At 64.8% G+C, this 19,298-nt stretch overlaps 2 protein-coding genes across 2 annotated transcripts; both read left to right on the forward strand.

Moving 5' to 3' along the window:
• Window positions 1-2,719: 2,719 nt before the first annotated feature.
• CRLF2 (cytokine receptor like factor 2) lies at window positions 2,720-10,253 on the forward strand. Its single transcript, XM_058672835.1, has 8 exons — window positions 2,720-2,841; window positions 4,617-4,719; window positions 5,399-5,562; window positions 5,892-6,025; window positions 6,327-6,489; window positions 6,988-7,108; window positions 9,501-9,585; window positions 9,939-10,253. The coding sequence occupies exons 1-8, from the start codon at window positions 2,772-2,774 to the stop codon at window positions 10,251-10,253; spliced, it is 1,155 nt and encodes a 384-aa protein (XP_058528818.1). The 5' UTR covers window positions 2,720-2,771.
• Window positions 10,254-12,731: 2,478 nt separating this feature from the next.
• LOC101528819 (histo-blood group ABO system transferase 2-like) lies at window positions 12,732-18,448 on the forward strand. The gene is made up of 5 exons (XM_004593439.2): window positions 12,732-12,816; window positions 13,399-13,492; window positions 16,557-16,592; window positions 16,879-17,013; window positions 17,712-18,448. Exons 1-5 carry the CDS (start codon window positions 12,732-12,734, stop codon window positions 18,400-18,402), a joined length of 1,041 nt encoding a protein of 346 aa, XP_004593496.2. The 3' UTR covers window positions 18,403-18,448.
• Window positions 18,449-19,298: the final 850 nt, after the last annotated feature.

Raw genomic sequence — 19,298 nt, forward strand, 5'->3', positions numbered from 1 at the left:
GAGGGTACCCGTCCTTGGGTTGAAGGTCATGTTGAGAGCGAGGAGAGCCGCTGGCTCGGCCAGCCCCAAGGCCAGTAGCAGGGGCAGCAGCAGGGCAGCCATGGCGAGGGGGCCCGGGGCCCTTCCTGAGCCCCGGGACTTCACGGGAGAGGACATGTACGAAATGTTAGCTTCTCTTTTTTTCCCCCTCAAAATGCAAGTTTTGTTTCTTAGTTTTGCAATAAGTCAAGAGCTGCTGGACGCTGCCCCGGCGCCCTGCGCCCGTACACACCCTGGGGGAGGATCCAAGGCTTGTGCCCTGGCCGTACCCGCGTCAGAGAGCCGTCTGGAGCTTCTTCTGGGAAATTAGGCAGTAGGTGGAATACTGTCTCAGACCGGGCCACAGTTGACTCACCCACGCCCTCCAGAACACAGACAAATGCTTGGATTCACTTCCCCAACCGCAGCCCCCGAGCCCTGGGGACCGGGCCTTATAAGGAGGAAGGGTCCTTCGTACCCCGGTTCCCTATTCTGACTTCCTCTTCTCGGCTTCCTCCTCCCCGCCTCCCACAAATTCACCCAAAAATCCAGAGCCTTTTAGTGATTCACCCCTCTGCTCTGTGTACCAGAAACGGCCCGTCCCCATCACCCTCCTGGGAGAGGCCCCCGGCTCTCATCTCTCACCCATCCAGCTGCCCACCCTGCGGCTGCCTGCCCTGCAGGAGCCGGAGCCAGGTAACCAAGGAGGGGATGCGCCCCCCTCACGTACACTGTCTAGTTTTCTACTCCTGGCTCCACCTCCCATGTGTCCCGCCTTCTCAATTATTGAGGAATTTGAGTGGCAGGCTCAAGTTGGGCTCAGGGCTCACTCGCTCCCTCTCAGTTGGGACTGGCTTCTGCCCGTCTCCCGTGGCAGGGAGTCCAGGCCCTCGGGGCTCAGCACCTGGGAGCCCCAGTTGGAGCTCCAGGCTCCTGACCCCGGCACCCTGCTCACGGATGCCCCAGGAAGCAGGCTCTAGTCCTGGAGCACACACTCTCCGCCCCCACCCTCCTTCCTCTCTCCCTCTTCCATAATACTATTAGATTTAAAAGCAGACACCTTTTAAGAGGACTGGCTCTCTCCAGGCCGCCCAGGTGTCTTAGCTGCTTCTCACTGCAGCCGGTCAGAGCCTAACTGGGTGGCACCTCATTGCACACGGGCCTCCCACCTGTGGGCCTCAGCCACAGGTAACGGGAATCTTCAGGAGGGTGGGAAGGGGGCGGCGAGAAAGGGGCTCTGATGTGAGCTCGGCTGGGGGCCCGCACGTGTGCCCGTTATTCAGTTGTTTGTTTTTTGCTAAGGACCAGTCACTGCTTCCACCTGCTGGCGGCCCCCTGCTGCCATCTGGTGGTGCTGGGCGGTGTGACAGCGGGCACCGCCTGGGGAGGGCAGTCAGGGGTCCAGTCCCGCCTGGCCTGGCCTCAGGTTCAGGTTCCTGCACAAGGGGCTGGAAGCCCTCACCTGTGCTCCCGCAGGTGGCAGGGCAGGTGGCAGGGTGGCCCCGGGACACAGGGTGTGCCCGTCTGGAAAACAGCCATGACTCCTGGCCAGTCCGCTGCTCCTGGGTGTTGGGGGAGAGGGTGTTGGGGTCTCTGCGCCCAGTGCTTGTCGCCTTTGGGGTGTCTCTCAGACTAGACATGGGGTGACTCATCGCCTGTGCTTGGGTGGAGGCAGAGGCTGGACAGCTGGACAGACCCGTCAGTGGACAGTAGGTAGGACAGTATGGACAGGTGGCGACGGAGCGAAGGGAGGCCGGGTGTGTGGCACACAGGTGGAGGCGGGGTGGGTATACACGGGATCCATGACTGGGGACACATGGCCGACACCTCCATAGACACAGTGAGGGATGCCAGGTGGGCGACAGGGTGACCGACAGATGCCATCAGATGGGCAAATGGATCACTAGACACTAGGTAGACAGGTCACTGAAGGACGCAGAGATAACTGGGCTGGCACACACAGAGCACCCCCATCGGCTGCGGGATTTCTGTCCACCTAGCCATTGGTTATCTGTGCACCTGCCGTCCGTCGCTCTCTGCCTGTGTGCCTGGCCATCTGTTGTCCACCGCCCGTACATCCTCCTGGTACATATGAGCCCTCCCTGTTGTCATCTGCCTCCCTGCCAGTCATTCGTGCTCACTGACAACCCCTGCCTGTCCTGCACCTTGCACAGTGCTCATGGGGTCCCTGCCCTCAGCTCATCGGAGAGGAAGTGGCAGGGGAAGCCTGAAGGCCAGAGGTCAGCCGTGCGAGCAAGGAGGAGCCTGGGAACTCCGACAGAGAGGGAAAGGCAACTCCTGCTTTTCCAGAAGACGGTGATCCAATGAAAGGTGTGCACACACAAACAGAGATAGAGAGGAGAGAGGAGAGGGGGAGAGGAGGGCACGTTCCTCTGGCCGCTGCCAGGCTGTAGCCCAGGACTCCATCCGAGTGTCCCACGTGGGGGCGGCAGGTGCACAGGCCCCAGAGTCTGCACCCGCCACCGCCTCCAGCCCTGTAGTTGTGTGTCTGAAACAGCGCTGGGGTGGGGGAGGGGGCCGCGTGACGTGAGGCTGTTAGCTTCCTTCTGAGATGTTATCCCGGCCCCCTGCTTCCTCTCTGCCGGCTCAAGAGTAGTGGTGACAGAACCCCTGCTTCCTCATGTGCCAGCTGCCCTCGGTTCCCTGGGCCGGCCCGGCGGCCATCCACGTCGCACGCCGTCACTCCTCGCCTGTCCCTGTTGGCTGTGAGGGCGCTCGGAGCCAGGCTGGCCATGGTGGCCACCGTGGCCACTGCCTTCCTGCTGGCACAGCTGATGTCCTCGGCGGCAGTTGAGGCTGCAGGTGAGCACACACTGGGACGCGTCTGGGGAGCTAGGAGCAGAGCCCGGGCCTCAGGATTCAAGCCCCCTGCCCGCAAGGGAGAACGAGCAGCATTCGACGTCCTCATTGTGCCAAAAAACGAGCCTGCCTCCTGTGGCCACTCCCGACGGGCGCTTTTCCTGGGAAGCCCCTGACTTCCAAGCCACCTGCCACTGGGTCTGTCTGGGTGCTGGAGCTCAGCCTGCTGTTCTAAAAGATTAGACCATTCTGATAAATGGAGATGCTGGCCTGTGAGAAGCTGGGCTGTGGGGAGAAGCTGGGCTGTGAGGAAATACTGGGCTGTGGGGAGAAGCTGGGCTGTGGGGAGAAGCTGGGCTGTGAGAAGCTGGGCTGTGGGGAGACGCTGGGCTGTGGGGAGATGCTGGGCTGTGGGGAGAAGCTGGGCTGTGGGGAGATGCTGGGCTGTGGGGAGATGCTGGGCTGTGAGAAGCTGGGCTGTGAAGAGAAGCTGGGCTGTGGGGAGAAGCTGGGCTGTGGGGAGATGCTGGGCTGTGGGGAGACGTTGGGCTGTGGGGAGATGCTGGGCTGTGGGGAGAAGCTGGGCTGTGGGGAGAAGCTGGGCTTGGTGGAGAATTGTTGTCCTGCAGCCTGCAGGTGGCTGGCACTGGTGGTAGATGACTGAGCCATATCTATGTGGACTGGAGGAGGAGTGCCTGTGCCAACTGCATCACCACTCTGCCTGCTCAGGCATCCGAGAGCTGGGCCAGGCCCCAGCGGGGAGGGGATGAGAGGAGGGGAGGGGAGGGGGAAGAGGGCAGGGGAGGGGAGGGGGAAGAGGGCAGGGGAGGGGAGGGGGAAGAGGGCAGGGGAGGGGAGGGGAGGGGAAGGGAGGGGTGAGGAGAGAGGGGGAGCAGAGGGAGCAGAGAGGAGGGAAGGAGAGGAGAGGAGGGAGGGGAGGGGGAGGGGAGGGATCCGTCTAAATATCTCACATCTGCACCAAGTGTGTTTCATTTGGCCTCTTTCCCAGGCTGCTCACTCTCACAGCCTCTGCCATCTGCCCAGATCTCTCCCTCTCTCTGTCTCTCCCTCTCTCTGTCTCTCTCTGTCTCTCTGTCTCTCTCTGTCTCTCTCTCAATCAGGCTCCCCTGAAAAAGTCCCATCCCTTTCCCTCCTGACCGACCCTTCCCCTCCAGCTTGCAGGAACCAGAGCCATGGAAACCCCTTTTATTTTCTGCTCTCTCTGAACTTGAGCATGGGCGGGCCAGGCCGGAAACCACAGGGCTCCTGCCTGACGGTGCCTGCCAGGCTCCAAGGAGGCTCCACCTCAGGGAGACCCGGCTGAGGGTTCAGGGCCCCGGCGCCCGCTCCGCCTGCGAGGCCGGAGCTCCTGGCCCTGGCCCTGCCCAGCGCTCGCCCAGCAGGCCCCAGCTGGTTCCGTCTGTATCTCCTCTGAAAACCTGCCCTTCCGATACAAAGAAATCTTTTCAATACAGATGCCTCATGCTGTCAATCAGTCTTTCTACTTTTTCCTTTCTTCCTTTTAAAAAAGATTCTCGCACAGAGGAGAGACAGAGAGAAAGATCCTCTTTGCCCTGGTTCACTCCCCAAGTGCTGCAGTGGCTGAGCTGAGCCGATCTGAAGCCAGGAGCCAGGAGCCTCTTCTGGGTTTTCTAGGGTCTCCAGGCGTTGGGCTATCATCAGCTGCTTTCCCAGGCGTCTCCCAGCTCCTGTGGGGAGGGGTGGGTGTCCCTGCAACATCTGCCAGCCATCCATCAAATGTTTCTCCCTTCCAACAGGGGGGCTAAGCCTACGCATAATCTGCTTGAATTTTGAGCGTGTGCAGGTGATGTGGGACCCCTCTGGGGGAGCTTCTGGAAGCAACCTCACCTTGCTTTACAGGTAAGAGGTGCTGGGGCAAGGGTGGGGAGGGGAGGGGAGAGCAAGGCTGACCCCGGTGGACACACAGGGGCCTCACAGCCTCAGTATCACAGGGAGGTAAGATGGACAGCCTGGTGGGCTTGGGGAGGACTCAGCAGGGACTCAGGGGTGGGCCTGGGGAGGACTCAGCAGGGACCCAGGGGTGACCCAGGGGTGGGCCTGGGGAGGACAGCAGGGACCCAGGGGTGGACCCATGGGTGGACCTGGGGAGGACTCAGCAGGGACCCAGGGGTGGACCCAGGGGTGGGCCTGGGGAGGACTCAGCAGGCACCCAGGGGTAGACACAGGGGTGGGCCTGGGGAGGACCCAGGGGTGGACCCAGGGGTGGGCCTGGGGAGGACTCAGGCTGGCAATGGACATGGGTGAAGGAGGGAGCTGGAGACAGTGTGGACAGTGCACCTAGGGAGGGCAGTGGGCGCAGATGTGAAAGCCTGTTGCACAAAAATCAACCAAAGTGTGTAGGCCGCCACTCCTCGTGGGAGGCGTCCCTTTCCTGCGAGCCTCGGGCTCCTGCCTGGGCATCAAAAATGCAAAGATGTGGGAACAGCATGCGTGGCAGCCCGCACAGCACATGTAGAATGCACGTGGGACACATGCGAGATGCTGCCTGTCCCCCAGATGACCGCTGTGTGCGTCTCAGGTTCAGTGAAGACCAGGACGAGACCCCCTGCCCCAGCTACAGGCTCCACGAGGGCCGCACCAGCGGCTGCCTGCTCCCCGAGGGCGGGGACCGCATCCTGTACCTGACACTCAGCTCCGGCACCCAGCGCCTTGTCACCATGAGCCAGTGGCTCAGCGACCACTGTGAGTCTGGGCAGTGTCGTCCGCCGCGGCAGGGCCCCTTTCCGCAAGCACAGCTCCCCGGCCGTGACCTGGTGGCAGTCCCAGCATTCTTTCTGTTCGGCTTCCTAGCCCGAGTGTGCCCAGGGGTGCTCCGATGAGGCAGGTGGGCTCTGCCAGCCTCCCACAGCTCACACAGTGGCCCCAGGGCGGGGCGAGGAACAGGACCCAGCACAACACGGTGCAGAGGCCAAAAGCAGGAAGCTTGGGAGGGGGTGGACCTGCAACACAGCTACTGTCGGTCATCGTGATGGACACGGGGCCACTCAACCTGTGTGTTCGCCACCCTGCAGTGAAACCCGCCCCTCCAGGGAACGTGAGCGTCCACTGGCGGGAGGAGGCGGTGGCTGTGGCTTGCTCGCACCTGCCCTACGGCGGGCTCATCTACGAGGTCCAGTACAGGAGCACCTTCGACACTGAGTGGCGGGTAAGGCGTGGGGGCTAGGGGACGCTGCTACCGCCTCTGCCTCACCTCGGCACCATCTGTTCTGGGAAGGACACTCCTGGAGAGCAGTGCACAGGGGCTGGGCCGTCACCCCTGCTGCTGCTGCTGCTGCTCCCAGGCAGCTGGCCCAAGGGAACCTGCCTGGCCGACATCGGGACGGCCGGTGAGGCGGGCTGGGAGACCCTGCCTCATCCTGCTCCTCTTGCTCTCCTTCAGTTTTTGGGGTGGAGCTCAACAGCCCCGAGTAGCTCCGGCCCCATCATGGCTGCCCTGTTTCCCACAGTCCCTGGAGGCAGAGACCTGCAACCTCACCAGCAGCAACCTTGACAGCGAGAAATGCTACAGCTTCCGGGTGCGAGTCCGAACCAAGGAGGCTGTGTACGGGTCAGAAGCACAGCCCAGCGACTGGACGGCAGTCAGCTACTGGGAGCGGGGACAACCACAAGGTGACACATGGTGACAGGTGACACTCAGCCCTGACAGGAACGGACGGGGCGTGGTGGACGGTGGCTGCAGAGGGGAGAGGCTGTAATCTGGGGCAACCATTCAGGCGGGAGAGGAACGGGGTGGACGTCACCTTCCGGGTGATGGATGATGGGACGGAGAGGCGGGGGCTGGGTCGGCACATCGCGAGGCAGGCACATGATGACAGGGATGGTGGATCAGCGGATACATATGTCATGCACAGATGGCGCCTGGTTAGAACAGGAAGTGACGGAGAAGCAGGTGACAGGCAGACGGTGGATGGGCAGGGGCAGGCCCGGCGGGTGACGCAGAGGTGACTGACAGATGTCTGTGTAGATGGCGGACGACAGACTGACAGGTAGCGCTCATACAAATGTGTGTGCCTTTATATTCCAGAAACTTCTGGAAAGTTCTAGAAGGGGGGTGTAGTCAGCAGAGAGATCAGATAAGTGTCAGCTCGATTCTCATTTTCTTTGAAGATTCGTGTCCAAAGAGGGAGCCTTTGCCGCGACCCAGGATCCCTGCATTGATGTGGGTCTGTGGCCTGGTCACCTGCCTGATGTTAGGGCTGGTGCTGCTGTCTCTGTGGAAACTGCACAGGTAAGCCAGGCAGACAGGTGTGCTGTGGGGGATGTCCACCATCTGAGCATGCTGGCAAGAAAGGAATGGTGAAGTGGCACAAAAACCTGGAGAGGCACACACCTGGAGAGGCACACACCTGGGCAGGCACACACCTGGGCAGGCACACACCTGGAGAGGCACACACCTGGAGAGGCACGCACCTGGGCAGGCACACACCTGGGCAGGCACACACCTGGGCAGGCACACACCTGGAGAGGCACACACCTGGGCAGGCACACACCTGGGCAGGCACACACCTGGAGAGGCACACACCTGGGCAGGCACACACCTGGGCAGGCACACACCTGGGCAGGCACACACCTGGAGAGGAACACACCTGGGCAGGCACACACCTGGGCAGGCACACACCTGGGCAGGCACACACCTGGAGAGGAACACACCTGGGCAGGCACGCACCTGGGCAGGCACACACCTGGAGAGGCACACACCTGGGCAGGCACACACCTGGGCAGGCACGCACCTGGGCAGGCACACACCTGGGCAGAAACACACCTGGGCAGGCACACACCTGGGCAGGCACACACCTGGGCAGGCACACACCTGGAGAGGCACACACCTGGGCAGGCACACACCTGGGCAGGCACGCACCTGGGCAGGCACGCACCTGGAGAGGCACGCACCTGGGCAGGCACACACCTGGGCAGGCACACACCTGGGCAGGCACACACCTGGCGAGGCACACACCTGGAGAGGAACACACCTGGGCAGGCACACACCTGGGCAGGCACACACCTGGGCAGGCACACACCTGGGCAGGCACACACCTGGGCAGAAACACACCTGGCGAGGAACACACCTGGGCAGGCACACACCTGGGCAGGCACACACCTGGAGAGGCACACACCTGGGCAGGCACACACCTGGGCAGGCACACACCTGGGCAGGCACACACCTGGAGAGGCACACACCTGGGCAGGCACACACCTGGGCAGGCACACACCTGGGCAGGCACACACCTGGCGAGGCACACACCTGGAGAGGAACACACCTGGGCAGGCACACACCTGGAGAGGCACACACCTGGGCAGGCACACACCTGGGCAGGCACACACCTGGGCAGGCACACACCTGGGCAGAAACACACCTGGTGAGGAACACACCTGGGCAGGCACACACCTGGGCAGGCACACACCTGGAGAGGCACACACCTGGGCAGGCACACACCTGGGCAGGCACACACCTGGGCAGGCACACACCTGGAGAGGCACACACCTGGAGAGGCACACACCTGGGCAGGCACACACCTGGGCAGGCACACACCTGGAGAGGCACACACCTGGCGAGGAACACACCTGGGCAGGCACACACCTGGGCAGGCACACACCTGGAGAGGCACGCACCTGGGCAGGCACACACCTGGGCAGGCACGCACCTGGGCAGGCACGCACCTGGAGAGGCACGCACCTGGGCAGGCACACACCTGGGCAGGCACACACCTGGGCAGGCACACACCTGGGCAGGCACACACCTGGGCAGGCACACACCTGGAGAGGAACACACCTGGAGAGGCACACACCTGGGCAGTCACACACCTGGGCAGGCACACACCTGGAGAGGCACACACCTGGGCAGGCACACACCTGGGCAGTCACACACCTTGGCAGGCACACAGCTGGAGAGGCACGCAGCTGGAGAGGCACACACCTTAGCAGGCACACAGCTGGAGAGGAACAGACCTGGGCAGGCAAACAACTGGGCAGGCACACACTTGGGCAGGCACGCACCTGGGCAGGCACACACCTGGGCAGGCACACACTTGGGCAGGCACGCACCTGGGCAGGCACACACCTGTGCAGGCACGCACCTGGAGGGGCACACACCTGGGCAGGCACACACCTTGGCAGGCACACACCTGGGCAGGCACGCACCTGGAGAGTCACGCACCTGGGCAGGCACACACCTGGGCAGGCACACACCTGGAGAGGCACACACCTGGAGAGGCACACACCTGGGCAGGCACACACCTTGGCAGGCACGCACCTGAAGAGGCACGTACCTGGAGAGGCATACACCTGGGCAGGCACGCACCTGAAGAGGCATGTACCTGGAGAGCCACGCACCTGGAGAGGCACACACCTGGGCAGGCATGGATAAGGAACTCTGGTTCAGACAGACAACTTCTGCAGGTGAGACTCCCAGGCAGCCACCTCATCTCCCAGACCTCTCCCACCGGGTGAGGCAGGGCCTGTGTACCTGCTGCACCCAGGTGGGACACCCAGATGGAGCTCCTGGTCTCTGTCCCCTGTTCCCTGCTCATGCACACCCTGTGGATTCCAGAAAATTCCCCACCTGGGCTCGCTTGACAGGAAAGGGGGTGGGGCTCCTGCCTGACACGCAGGCTGTGTTTCAGGGTGAAGAGCTTTCTCGTGCCCGCTGTGCCGGACCCCAAATCCAGCTTTCCAGGCCTCTTCGAGATCCACCAAGGAGATTTTCAGGTAAGCTGGGGCCCTCCATCCTGCAGCTAGCTGCTTAGCGTCCTCCTCTGTGTGTGACATGTACAATCTCTGATATCCTCCTAAGTGACGTGCCTGGATGCCTGGCTCCTGCTAGCTCAATGGGCAACACAGGCGGAGACCGGTAGAGGCTGGCCGGCACTGTGGACCCTCCGGGGTCACAGGCATTCCCTATGGGAAGGCCTTTCGGGGCCCCAGGAGCTCAGCTTCCCATCCGGGTCCTGCTTGCACACCTGGGAAAGCAGCAGTGTGGGCTCGGGGCTGGCACATGGCTGGATGCAGCTCCTAGCTCTGGCCCCGCTCAACCCCTCTTCTCTCGCCTGTCACTCCCGCAGGGCTGGATCTCAGACACCCAGAATTTGGCATCCCCAGGCCCAACTGCAGACGCCAGTACCACCGACCACATGCTGGTCACACACCTGTCTCAGGTGGACCTCCATGTGCCAGAGTCATCCAGGACACGATGCTCCAAGGAGCCTGGGGAGAATGAGGCTCTGTGTCCACGAAGTCCCTTGCTGCCAAGCACCGGCACCGTCCACCTGGGGGCCTTCCAGCTCACGCAGGCTGGCGGTCACTACTGGTGCTGTGACGAGGGCCTGCGCACTCAGCAAGCGCTGCCAGATCAGACAGCGCTGACGACCACTCCCTGAGGTGTCTGTGGCCCCCGAACCAGCTCCCCCATAGAGCTGGACACCTGTCCATGTTGAATTAAAGCGGCAGTAGGTGCAGTGTGTGAGTCGCCGCTGGGAAGGCCAGCACCCTGGACGGAGTTCACGTGGGTCTGCCGTGTGGGCGGGGTGGGTGCTCAGGACCTGAGGCCCCATGGGCAGGGGTGGGGGCAGCAGTCACACAGCCAGAGCGACAGGGCTTTCCATGTGCTCGATGTCTGGGTCCCATTAGGAGTGAGAGGGGAGAGAGAGAGAGAGAGAGAGAGAGAGAGAGAGAGAGAGAGAGAGAGAGAGAGAGAGAGAGAGTCGGGTCGCTGCAGCTCCATGAGGCTGGCACCATCAGCCAAGGTGCATGAAGGGCTAGGACACATTCTGGACAGGGACACCTTGGTCCAAGAGATGGTGAGGGTGGGGTAGGTGCGGGTGGTCAGAGGTGTGAGGGGAGAGACTGTGGGAGGGCGAGGGGAGGGCAGGGACAGCATGCCTTCTCTTCCGGCAGCTGCAAACTTGGAGGCCACTTCCTCCCAGTGCCCTGCCTGCTGGAGCTCTTGAGGAGGGCTCTGGGGCGGCCCTTCCTCTGTGGGCACCTACACGGTCTCCACCGCCCCCACGTTCCTGGGGAAGTGTTCTTGGGCGGCCCCTGGCAGGTGGTCTGCAGGCTGGAGGCCCTGCCGAAGTCCCCAGGCCAGCCGTGTCCAAGGCAGGCAGGGGTGCAGCATATCCCTGCCCTCGGGGCGAGAGGCCCTGCTGCCCTCTGCCAGCCGCTACTATAGCCCATGTCCAGGCCAGCTGGGCAAGCCCCAGGCACACACTGGAGAGAGGGCCCAGCTGCTCCAGCACCATGGGGGTCATGGCCCAGCTGTGCGTGTGCCCCCAGCACCCCCTACACAGGCCTCAGCGTCCTGGGAGCGCAGCAGCGGTGCTCCTAGGCTAACCCCATGCCCAGTGTCCGTGGGGGCACCTCCCGAAACAAGTGCAGCTGCGTGATGTTCCTACTGAAGCCACAGAGAGGCAGAGAGGGGGAGAGACAGAGGGAGGGAGACAGAGAGGGAGAGAGACAGAGAGGGAGAGACAGAGGGAGAGAGAGACAGAGGGAGACAGAGAGGGAGAGAAACAGACACACACAGAGGGAGGCAGAGGGTCTCCGCCTGTGGGATTAGGCCCGTAGGCACGGCTGCAACCCCCCTCTCCATACCAGAAGCCCTGTAAGCCGACACCAGGTGGGACCCCACCCCCGGTGTGGTCTGGGGTCCCAGGGCGGTCAGCAGGATGCTCTTCCGCTGCACCCAGCCGTGGCTGGTCCCCACTCTGTGGTGACAGGTGCTACCCGGTTCCAGACCTACAGAGTGCCTCGTGGGCACAGCAAACTAACCCTCCACCTGGGCTGCCAGCATCCCGTGTGGACACCGGTTCAAGTCCTGGCTGCTCCACTTCCCATCCATCTCCCTGCCTGTGGCCTGGGAGAGCAGCACAGGACGCCCGTGTCCTTGGGCCGCTGCACCCGGTGGCAGACGTGGTTGGAGCTCCCGGCTTCAGCCCGGTCCGGCCGTGATGTGGCTGCTGGCGGAGGGAACCACTGGGCAGAATATCTCTCCATCTCTAGCTCTGCCTTTTAAAGGTGCAGGGTCCCAAGGCCCTGGGCCGTCCTCTGCTGCCTTCCCAGGCCACAGGCAGGGAGCTGGATGGGGAGTGGAGCAGCCGGGACATGAACCGGCGCCCAAATGCGATCCCGGGGGGGATGCAAAGTGACGATTTAGCCTCTGAGCCAACATGCCAGGCCCTCAAAGAAATCTTTTTTTTTAAATTTATTTTGATGATTTCCCCCCCATTTTTTAAATTATATTTTTGGCAATCTTTAGTTAATTAGTGTAAAAAGGTTCAAGGGCTACAGAAAAGTGGGTAAGACTATTAACAAAAATCTTTTTAAAAAACCAAACATCTGGCTGTTCCTGAAGCTGCTCTGCAAGTGGGGGCCGTCGGTCGGGTCATTCACCCTACACTGGTAGGTGCACCCCTGGGTGGCTTCCTGCAGGCCCCTCTGTGTGCGGTACCCCGGGGGCCAGGACAGGGGCTGGAAGGGCCTCTTCCGGCAGGCCTGGGGACCCCTGCCTCACCTCTGAGCCCCCGGCAGCCTGCAGGGCCCCCTGACACGCACCGTGCTGCTCCCACCAGCGGGGAGGGGGTGCGTCCTGGGGCTCCCGTGCAGGGAGGCATCCTGGCCCCTCAGCACGCAGCAGGCAGGGGAGCCAGCTCTGCCGCAGCTGGACTCACGGGGCTCACACGGGGCTCCCCCGGGCCTCGAAGGGGACACCCCCACTCGGGGCTCCAGGAAACGGGCCTCCCCGCTGCAACGCCCTCCAAGGCGGGAAGGACGGTTGCCCGGGAGCTGTGGGCCATTTCCGGCGCCGCCCCCCTGCCCCTCCAGGGCGCCCCCTATCCGTCTCCTCGGGCTGGGACGCCATGAGGACCCCGTGGGTGCGGATCCCCCGGTGGAGTCGCCGGGGCGCGTCCTCCCCTCAGGGCGGCCCGCGGAGGCGCCCCAAAGGTAGAAGGTTCTGGAAGCGCTCAGCTATGCTTGCCGTGGGCCATGGCCCTGGGGCAGCATGCTCCCCCAGTGGGGCTTCGGGGTGCCCGGGGGAGGGCCTCAGGTGCAAGGCAGGGTCACCCTGCCACGGGGCGGCCCAGGCAGAAGGTGCCCTGACCCCTGCCCGCTCCCGTGGCCCCCCTTGGCCCTGGGCCCTGCTGGTTCCCATGGTCCCCCCCTTTGCCTTGGCCCTGACCCCAGCGGCCCTGGGGGGAGCGTGCGTGGGAGCCGTGGGAAGGCAGGTGTACCTGTGAGTCCCGGGCAGACACTTAGCAGCGTGGCCATGTGGTGACCCTCATGGTCACCTGGCCACCCGCAGACTGCAGGTGCTGGCTCCGAAGCTCTGACTGGGAGCTGGGCGGGATTGGACTGCGGCTGTGGGGTGGTCCCCTGGGACGTGTGTTCTGTCCATCTTGGCCTGTCCTCCGTTGTCTGGCCTCTGCTCAGCGTCGCTCCTGCTCCTTGTTTAAATGTTCAGCCGCGCCGTGTGCGCCGACCACCTTGGCTCGATTCTTGCTGTCCGTGTTTGTCTTATTTCTGCAGGTCTTCCGACTGCCTGCTGCTATGACGGAAGGCCAGCGGTCCCCCTGCCGCTGCAGCCCCGGGTCACCCTGCCGCTGCTGCTCCTGGTCTTCAGGTAAGAAACACGTGGGCCCCGCTGGGCGGCCTTGGACCCGGCGGGCAGGTGGGCACGCCCTGAGCTGTGCCCCAGCCCCGCAGGGCCCAGGACAGCTGTCGCCCAAGTCCACCTCGCCCCTACCTTGCTCCCTGTTTAACCTCCCCTGGGGTACACTCACCCCTCCCATGCACACAGGGGAATTGGGGTCAGGCTGTGAGCAGCTTCCAGACAGAAGCTTCTAGAACCCCAGGGTGATGACCCGGTTGGAGCTCCTGGGGTGTGTGTGCGCAGACAGGAAGCACTCCCTGGGGTGACCTCAGGCCACCCAACTCAGCAGGGGGCCCCTGGCTGCTGCTGTCCCCAAAGTCCTGCCCCCTGCCCACCTTCCTGCCTGGGGCTTTGCAGGACCTGAGAGCTCCCTGAGGGGCTGGGCTCTGTGCAGGGCAGGGGGACAGGGCCGGGGGCTGGGCTGTTACAGTGCAGAAGGACAGGGCCGGGGGCTGGGCTCTGTGCAGTGCAGGGAGACAGGGCCGGGGGCTGGGCTGTTACAGGGCAGGGGGACAGGGCCGGGGGCTGGGCTCTGTGCAGGGCAGGGGGACAGGGCCGGGGGCTGGGCTGTTACAGGGCAGGGGGACAGGGCCGGGGGCTGGGCTCTGTGCAGGGCAGGGGGACAGGGCCGGGGGCTGGGCTGTTACAGGGCAGGGGGACAGGGCCGGGGGCTGGGCTCTGTGCAGGGCAGGGGGACAGGGCCGGGGGCTGGGCTGTTACAGGGCAGGGGGAAAGGGCCGGGGGCTGGGCTCTGTGCAGGGCAGGGGGACAGGGCCGGGGGCTGGGCTGTTACAGTGCAGGGGGACAGGGCCGGGGGCTGGGCTCTGTGCAGGGCAGGGGGACAGGGCCGGGGGCTGAGCTCTGTGCAGGGCAGGGGGACAGGGCCGGGGGCTGAGCTCTGTGCAGGGCAGGGGGACAGGGCTGGGGGCTGGGCTCTGTGCAGGGCAGGGGGACAGGGCCGAGGGCTGGGCTGTTACAGTGCAGGGGGACAGGGCCGGGGGCTGGGCTCTGTGCAGGGCAGGGGGACAGGGCCGGGGGCTGAGCTCTGTGCAGGGCAGGGGGACAGGGCTGGGGGCTGGGCTCTGTGCAGGGCAGGGGGACAGGGCCGGGGGCTGGGCTGTTACAGGGCAGGGGGACAGGGCCTGGGGCTGGGCTCTGTGCAGGGCAGGGGGACAGGGCCGGGGGCTGGGCTGTTACAGGGCAGGGGGACAGGGCTGGGGGCTGGGCTCTGTGCAGGGCAGGGGGACAGGGCCGGGGGCTGGGCTGTTACAGGGCAGGGGGACAGGGCTGGGGGCTGGGCTCTGTGCAGGGCAGGGGGACAGGGCCGGGGGCTGAGCTCTGTGCAGGGCAGGGGGACAGGGCTGGGGGCTGGGCTCTGTGCAGGGCAGGGGGACAGGGCCGGGGGCTGGGCTGTTACAGTGCAGAAGGACAGGGCCGGGGGCTGGGCTCTGTGCAGTGCAGGGAGACAGGGCCGGGGGCTGGGCTGTTACAGGGCAGGGGGACAGGGCCGGGGGCTGGGCTCTGTGCAGGGCAGGGGGACAGGGCTGGGGGCTGGGCTGTTACAGGGCAGGGGGACAGGGCCGGGGGCTGGGCTCTGTGCAGGGCAGGGGGACAGGGCCGGGGGCTGGGCTGTTACAGGGCAGGGGGACAGGGCCGGGGGCTGGGCTCTGTGCAGGGCAGGGGGACAGGGCCGGGGGCTGGGCTGTTACAGGGCAGGGGGAAAGGGCCGGGGGCTGGGCTCTGTGCAGGGCAGGGGGACAGGGCCGGGGGCTGGGCTGTTACAGGGCAGGGGGACAGGGCCGGGGGCTGGGCTCTGTGCAGGGCAGGGGGACAGGGCCGGGGGCTGGGCTGTTACAGGGCAGGGGGAAAGGGCCGGGGGCTGGGCTCTGTGCAGGGCAGGGGGACAGGGCCGGGGGCTGGGCTGTTACAGTGCAGGGGGACAGGGCCGGGGGCTGGGCTCTGTGCAGGGCAGGGGGACAGGGCCGGGGGCTGAGCTCTGTGCAGGGCAGGGGGACAGGGCTGGGGGCTGGGCTCTGTGCAGGGCAGGGGGACAGGGCCGGGGGCTGGGCTGTTACAGGGCAGGGGGACAGGGCCTGGGGCTGGGCTCTGTGCAGGGCAGGGGGACAGGGCCGGGGGCTGGGCTGTTACAGGGCAGGGGGACAGGGCTGGGGGCTGGGCTCTGTGCAGGGCAGGGGGACAGGGCCGGGGGCTGGGCTGTTACAGGGCAGGGGGACAGGGCTGGGGGCTGGGCTCTGTGCAGGGCAGGGGGACAGGGCCGGGGGCTGGGCTGTTACAGGGCAGGGGGACAGGGCTGGGGGCTGGGCTCTGTGCAGGGCAGGGGGACAGGGCCGGGGGCTGGGCTGTTACAGGGCAGGGGGACAGGGCCGGGGGCTGGGCTCTGTGCAGGGCAGGGGGACAGGGCCGGGGGCTGGGCTGTTACAGTGCAGAAGGACAGGGCCGGGGGCTGGGCTCTGTGCAGTGCAGGGGGACAGGGCTGGGGGCTGGGCTGTTACAGGGCAGGGGGACAGGGCCGGGGGCTGGGCTCTGTGCAGGGCAGGGGGACAGGGCTGGGGGCTGGGCTGTTACAGGGCAGGGGGACAGGGCCGGGGGCTGGGCTCTGTGCAGGGCAGGGGGACAGGGCCGGGGGCTGGGCTCTGTGCAGGGCAGGGGGACAGGGCTGGGGGCTGGGCTCTGCAGGGCAGGGGGACAGGGCTGGGGGCTGGGCTGTGCATTTGATCCCTGCCTGGTGCCCCGTTTCTGCAGTTCCGGGTTCCTGAGAGGCCTCATGCCAGGGGGTGAAGGAGCTGCGTCTTGGTGAGTGTGGGAGTGTGGGTGCAGGACAGGGCTCTGTGGCTTCGCCCCGCCCGGGGGGCTTCCTCACCTCTGTGCTCTGCCCTGCCCAGGCGTTAGGGGTCCCGCAGTCTCAGGCTCCCTGGGTGGCCTTTGTCCCCCTGTGTGCTGCCGCTGGGGGCCTGCAATGAGCCTGTTTTCAGCATGCCCGCAGCTCCATACCACTCATGCTCGTGTCTTGCAGGATGCTGTACCCCCAGCCGAAGGCACTGAGTCCAGCGTGAGTGACTGACTTCCCAGGAGGCAGGCTGTCCACGCAGTGGCCCTTGTCCCCTGCTCTGTTCAGCCCGGGGAAGTATCGGGCTGTGAAGGGGGTTCTCCTGGGGAGAGGGGGTGGGGGTACTGTCCGTGGGCTGGAATTCCGGTCAGCCTGGCTGTCCTGCCCAGTGCCCTGGGAGGGGCAGTCCTGGGCATGCTGGGTCAGAGGCTGAGGGGCCCAAGGGGTGGACGCTGCCGGTGAGCTCCTCCTGCCGGCTCCCAGACACTGTGTGGCTGTCCCCCTGCAGGAGGGTTGATGTCCTTGTCCTCACCCCCTGGCTGGCGCCCGTCATCTGGGAGGGGACCTTCAACATCGAGCTTCTCAACGCGCAGTTCCAGCAGCAGAACCTGACTGTGGGGCTGACCGTGTTTGCCATCAAGAAGTGAGTTTGCGGGGAGGGGGTGGGGCAGGCAGACACCTGGAGCCTTCCGGGTCTCAGCTGGGATGCACAGGGGGTGGCCTGGTTGGTTACTCTCCATGGGCAGTAGAGTGATAACAGTAGAGCTGGCACTGAGGGTGCCAACAGGGGCTCAGGTGGACTGGGTGTAAGGCCCAGCCCTGCCCTCCCCTGGGCTGCAGGGTGTCCACCTGCTGTGCCCCCTCAGCTTGGTGCCCGGCCTCATCTGGGACATGGAGTTGAGTGGACACAGCCACGGATGTGCCCAAGACCCCACAGGACAACGCACCAGCACCTGCTGCTTTTAGCCTCTGGAGGCCTGTGTCCCTGCAGGACCAGCTGTCCTGGGCTCCGGGGTGGGCACTGACGGAGGCTGCAGCCCTCGGAGGCCCCGTGTCCCTGCAGGACCAGCTGTCCTGGGCTCCGGGCACTGATGGAGGCTGCAGCCCTAGGAGGCCCCGTGTCCCTGCAGGCCCGGCTTCTCTGGGCTCCGGGCTGGGCGCTGACCGAGGCTGCAGCCCTCGGAGGCCCTGTGTCCCTGCAGGCCCGGCTTCTCTGGGCTCCGGGCTGGGCGCTGACCGAGGCTGCAGCCCTCGGAGGCCCTGTGTCCCTGCAGGCCCGGCTTCTCTGGGCTCCGGGCTGGGCGTTGACTGAGGCTGAGGTCCTGCCGTCACCCCTTGCAGATATGTGGTCTTCCTGAAGCTGTTCCTGGAGACGGCAGAGCAGCACTTCATGGTGGGCCACCGTGTCACCTACTACGTCCTCACCGACCGGCCAGCCGACGTGCCCGACGTGCCGCTCGGGGCGGGCCGGCGCCTGGTGGTGCTGGAGGTGTCGAGCCACGCACGCTGGCAGGACGTGTCCATGCACCGCATGGAGGCCATCGGCCGCTTCTCAGAGCAGCGCTTCCGCCACGAGGTGGACTACCTGGTGTGCGTCGACGTGGACATGAAGTTCAGGGACCACGTGGGCGTGGAGATCCTGACCCCGCTCTTCGGCACCCTGCACCCCGGCTTCTACAGAGCGAGCCGCGACGCCTTCACCTACGAGCGGCGGCCGCAGTCCCAGGCCTACATTCCCCGCGGCCAGGGCGACTTCTACTATATGGGAGCCTTGTTCGGGGGCTCAGTGGCCGAGGTGCAAAGGCTGGCCAGCGCCTGCCACCAGGCCATGCTGCTGGACAAGGCCAGTGGCATCGAGGCCGTGTGGCATGACGAGAGCCACCTGAACAAGTACCTGCTCTACCACAAGCCCACCAAGGTGCTGTCCCCCGAGTACCTGTGGGACGAGCGGCTGCTGGGCTGGCCGCCAGTCATGAAGAAGCTGCGGTTCGTGGCTGTGCCCAAGAATCACCAGGCCATCCGGAACCCGTGAGGGGCGGCGTGGGGCCGGGAGGCCAGGGCCACCGCCTCCTGTCCCAGCTCAAGGCCGCACTGCCTGGCCATCCTGAAGAAGACAAACACACGTGCGCACACAGGTGTGCTGCAGTCCGGTCCTTCAGTCCTGGGACAGGCCCGCGCTGTCAGGCCCGCAGGGTCAGGCTTGCCCGGGAGCCTTCCCGCCAAGAGCTGTGCTAGGCTGCGTGGCATGTTCAGCACTGTGACGCACCTTGGGTTCATTCCTGTGGCATGCGTGGGGCAGGGTGTGTGCGTGTGAACTGTGTGGTGTGTACCGTGTGTGGCGAGTGGTATGTCCTGTGTGTGTGTGAGGTGTATGGGTGTGTGTTATATGGGTGTGTGAGGTGTATGGGTGTGTGTTATATGGGTGTGTGAGGTGTATGGGTGTGTGTTATATGGGTGTGTGAGGTGTATGGGTGTGTGTTATATGGGTGTGTGAGGTGTATGGGTGTGTGTTATATGGGTGTGTGAGGTGTATGGGTGTGTGTTATATGGGTGTGTGAGGTGTATGGGTGTGTGTTATATGGGTGTGTGAGGTGTATGGGTGTGTGTTATATGGGTGTGTGAGGTGTATGTGTGTTATATGGGTGTGTGTTATATGGGTGTGTGTGTGGGGTGTGTGTGAGGTGTGTTGTGTGGAGTGTGTATAGCACTGGCGCTCAGCAGCTGTGGGGTCATGCGGGGTGCAGTGGCCGCCTCCCTCCCTCTGAGCCGTGTTCCCGCCGGCTCGCTGCTCTCCTGCGCTCCTGCGTGGGTCCTGCTGCTCGCCCAGTCTGGTCCCTGCGCTCCTGTGTGGGTCCTGCTGCTCGCCCAGTCAGCTCCTGTGAAGGTGGCGGAGGGTGGCCTGGGTCTGGGGCCCTGAGCTCATGAGGG

Source organism: Ochotona princeps, chromosome 14 (assembly GCF_030435755.1).
Source record: "Ochotona princeps isolate mOchPri1 chromosome 14, mOchPri1.hap1, whole genome shotgun sequence".
NCBI lineage: Eukaryota > Metazoa > Chordata > Mammalia > Lagomorpha > Ochotonidae > Ochotona > Ochotona princeps.

Excerpts from the sequence above, each read along its gene's own strand:
- CRLF2 (XM_058672835.1), top strand. The coding sequence starts at position 2,772 with ATGGTGGCCACCGTGGCCACTGCCTTCCTGCTGGCACAGCTGATGTCC. Across the intron at positions 2,842-4,616 it reads GGCGGCAGTTGAGGCTGCAG|GGGGGCTAAGCCTACGCATA; the intron begins GTGAGCACACAC and ends CCCTTCCAACAG. Across the intron at positions 4,720-5,398 it reads AACCTCACCTTGCTTTACAG|GTTCAGTGAAGACCAGGACG; the intron begins GTAAGAGGTGCT and ends TGTGCGTCTCAG.
- LOC101528819 (XM_004593439.2), top strand. The coding sequence starts at position 12,732 with ATGAGGACCCCGTGGGTGCGGATCCCCCGGTGGAGTCGCCGGGGCGCG. Across the intron at positions 16,593-16,878 it reads CCGAAGGCACTGAGTCCAGC|GAGGGTTGATGTCCTTGTCC; the intron begins GTGAGTGACTGA and ends GTCCCCCTGCAG. Across the intron at positions 17,014-17,711 it reads ACCGTGTTTGCCATCAAGAA|ATATGTGGTCTTCCTGAAGC; the intron begins GTGAGTTTGCGG and ends CACCCCTTGCAG.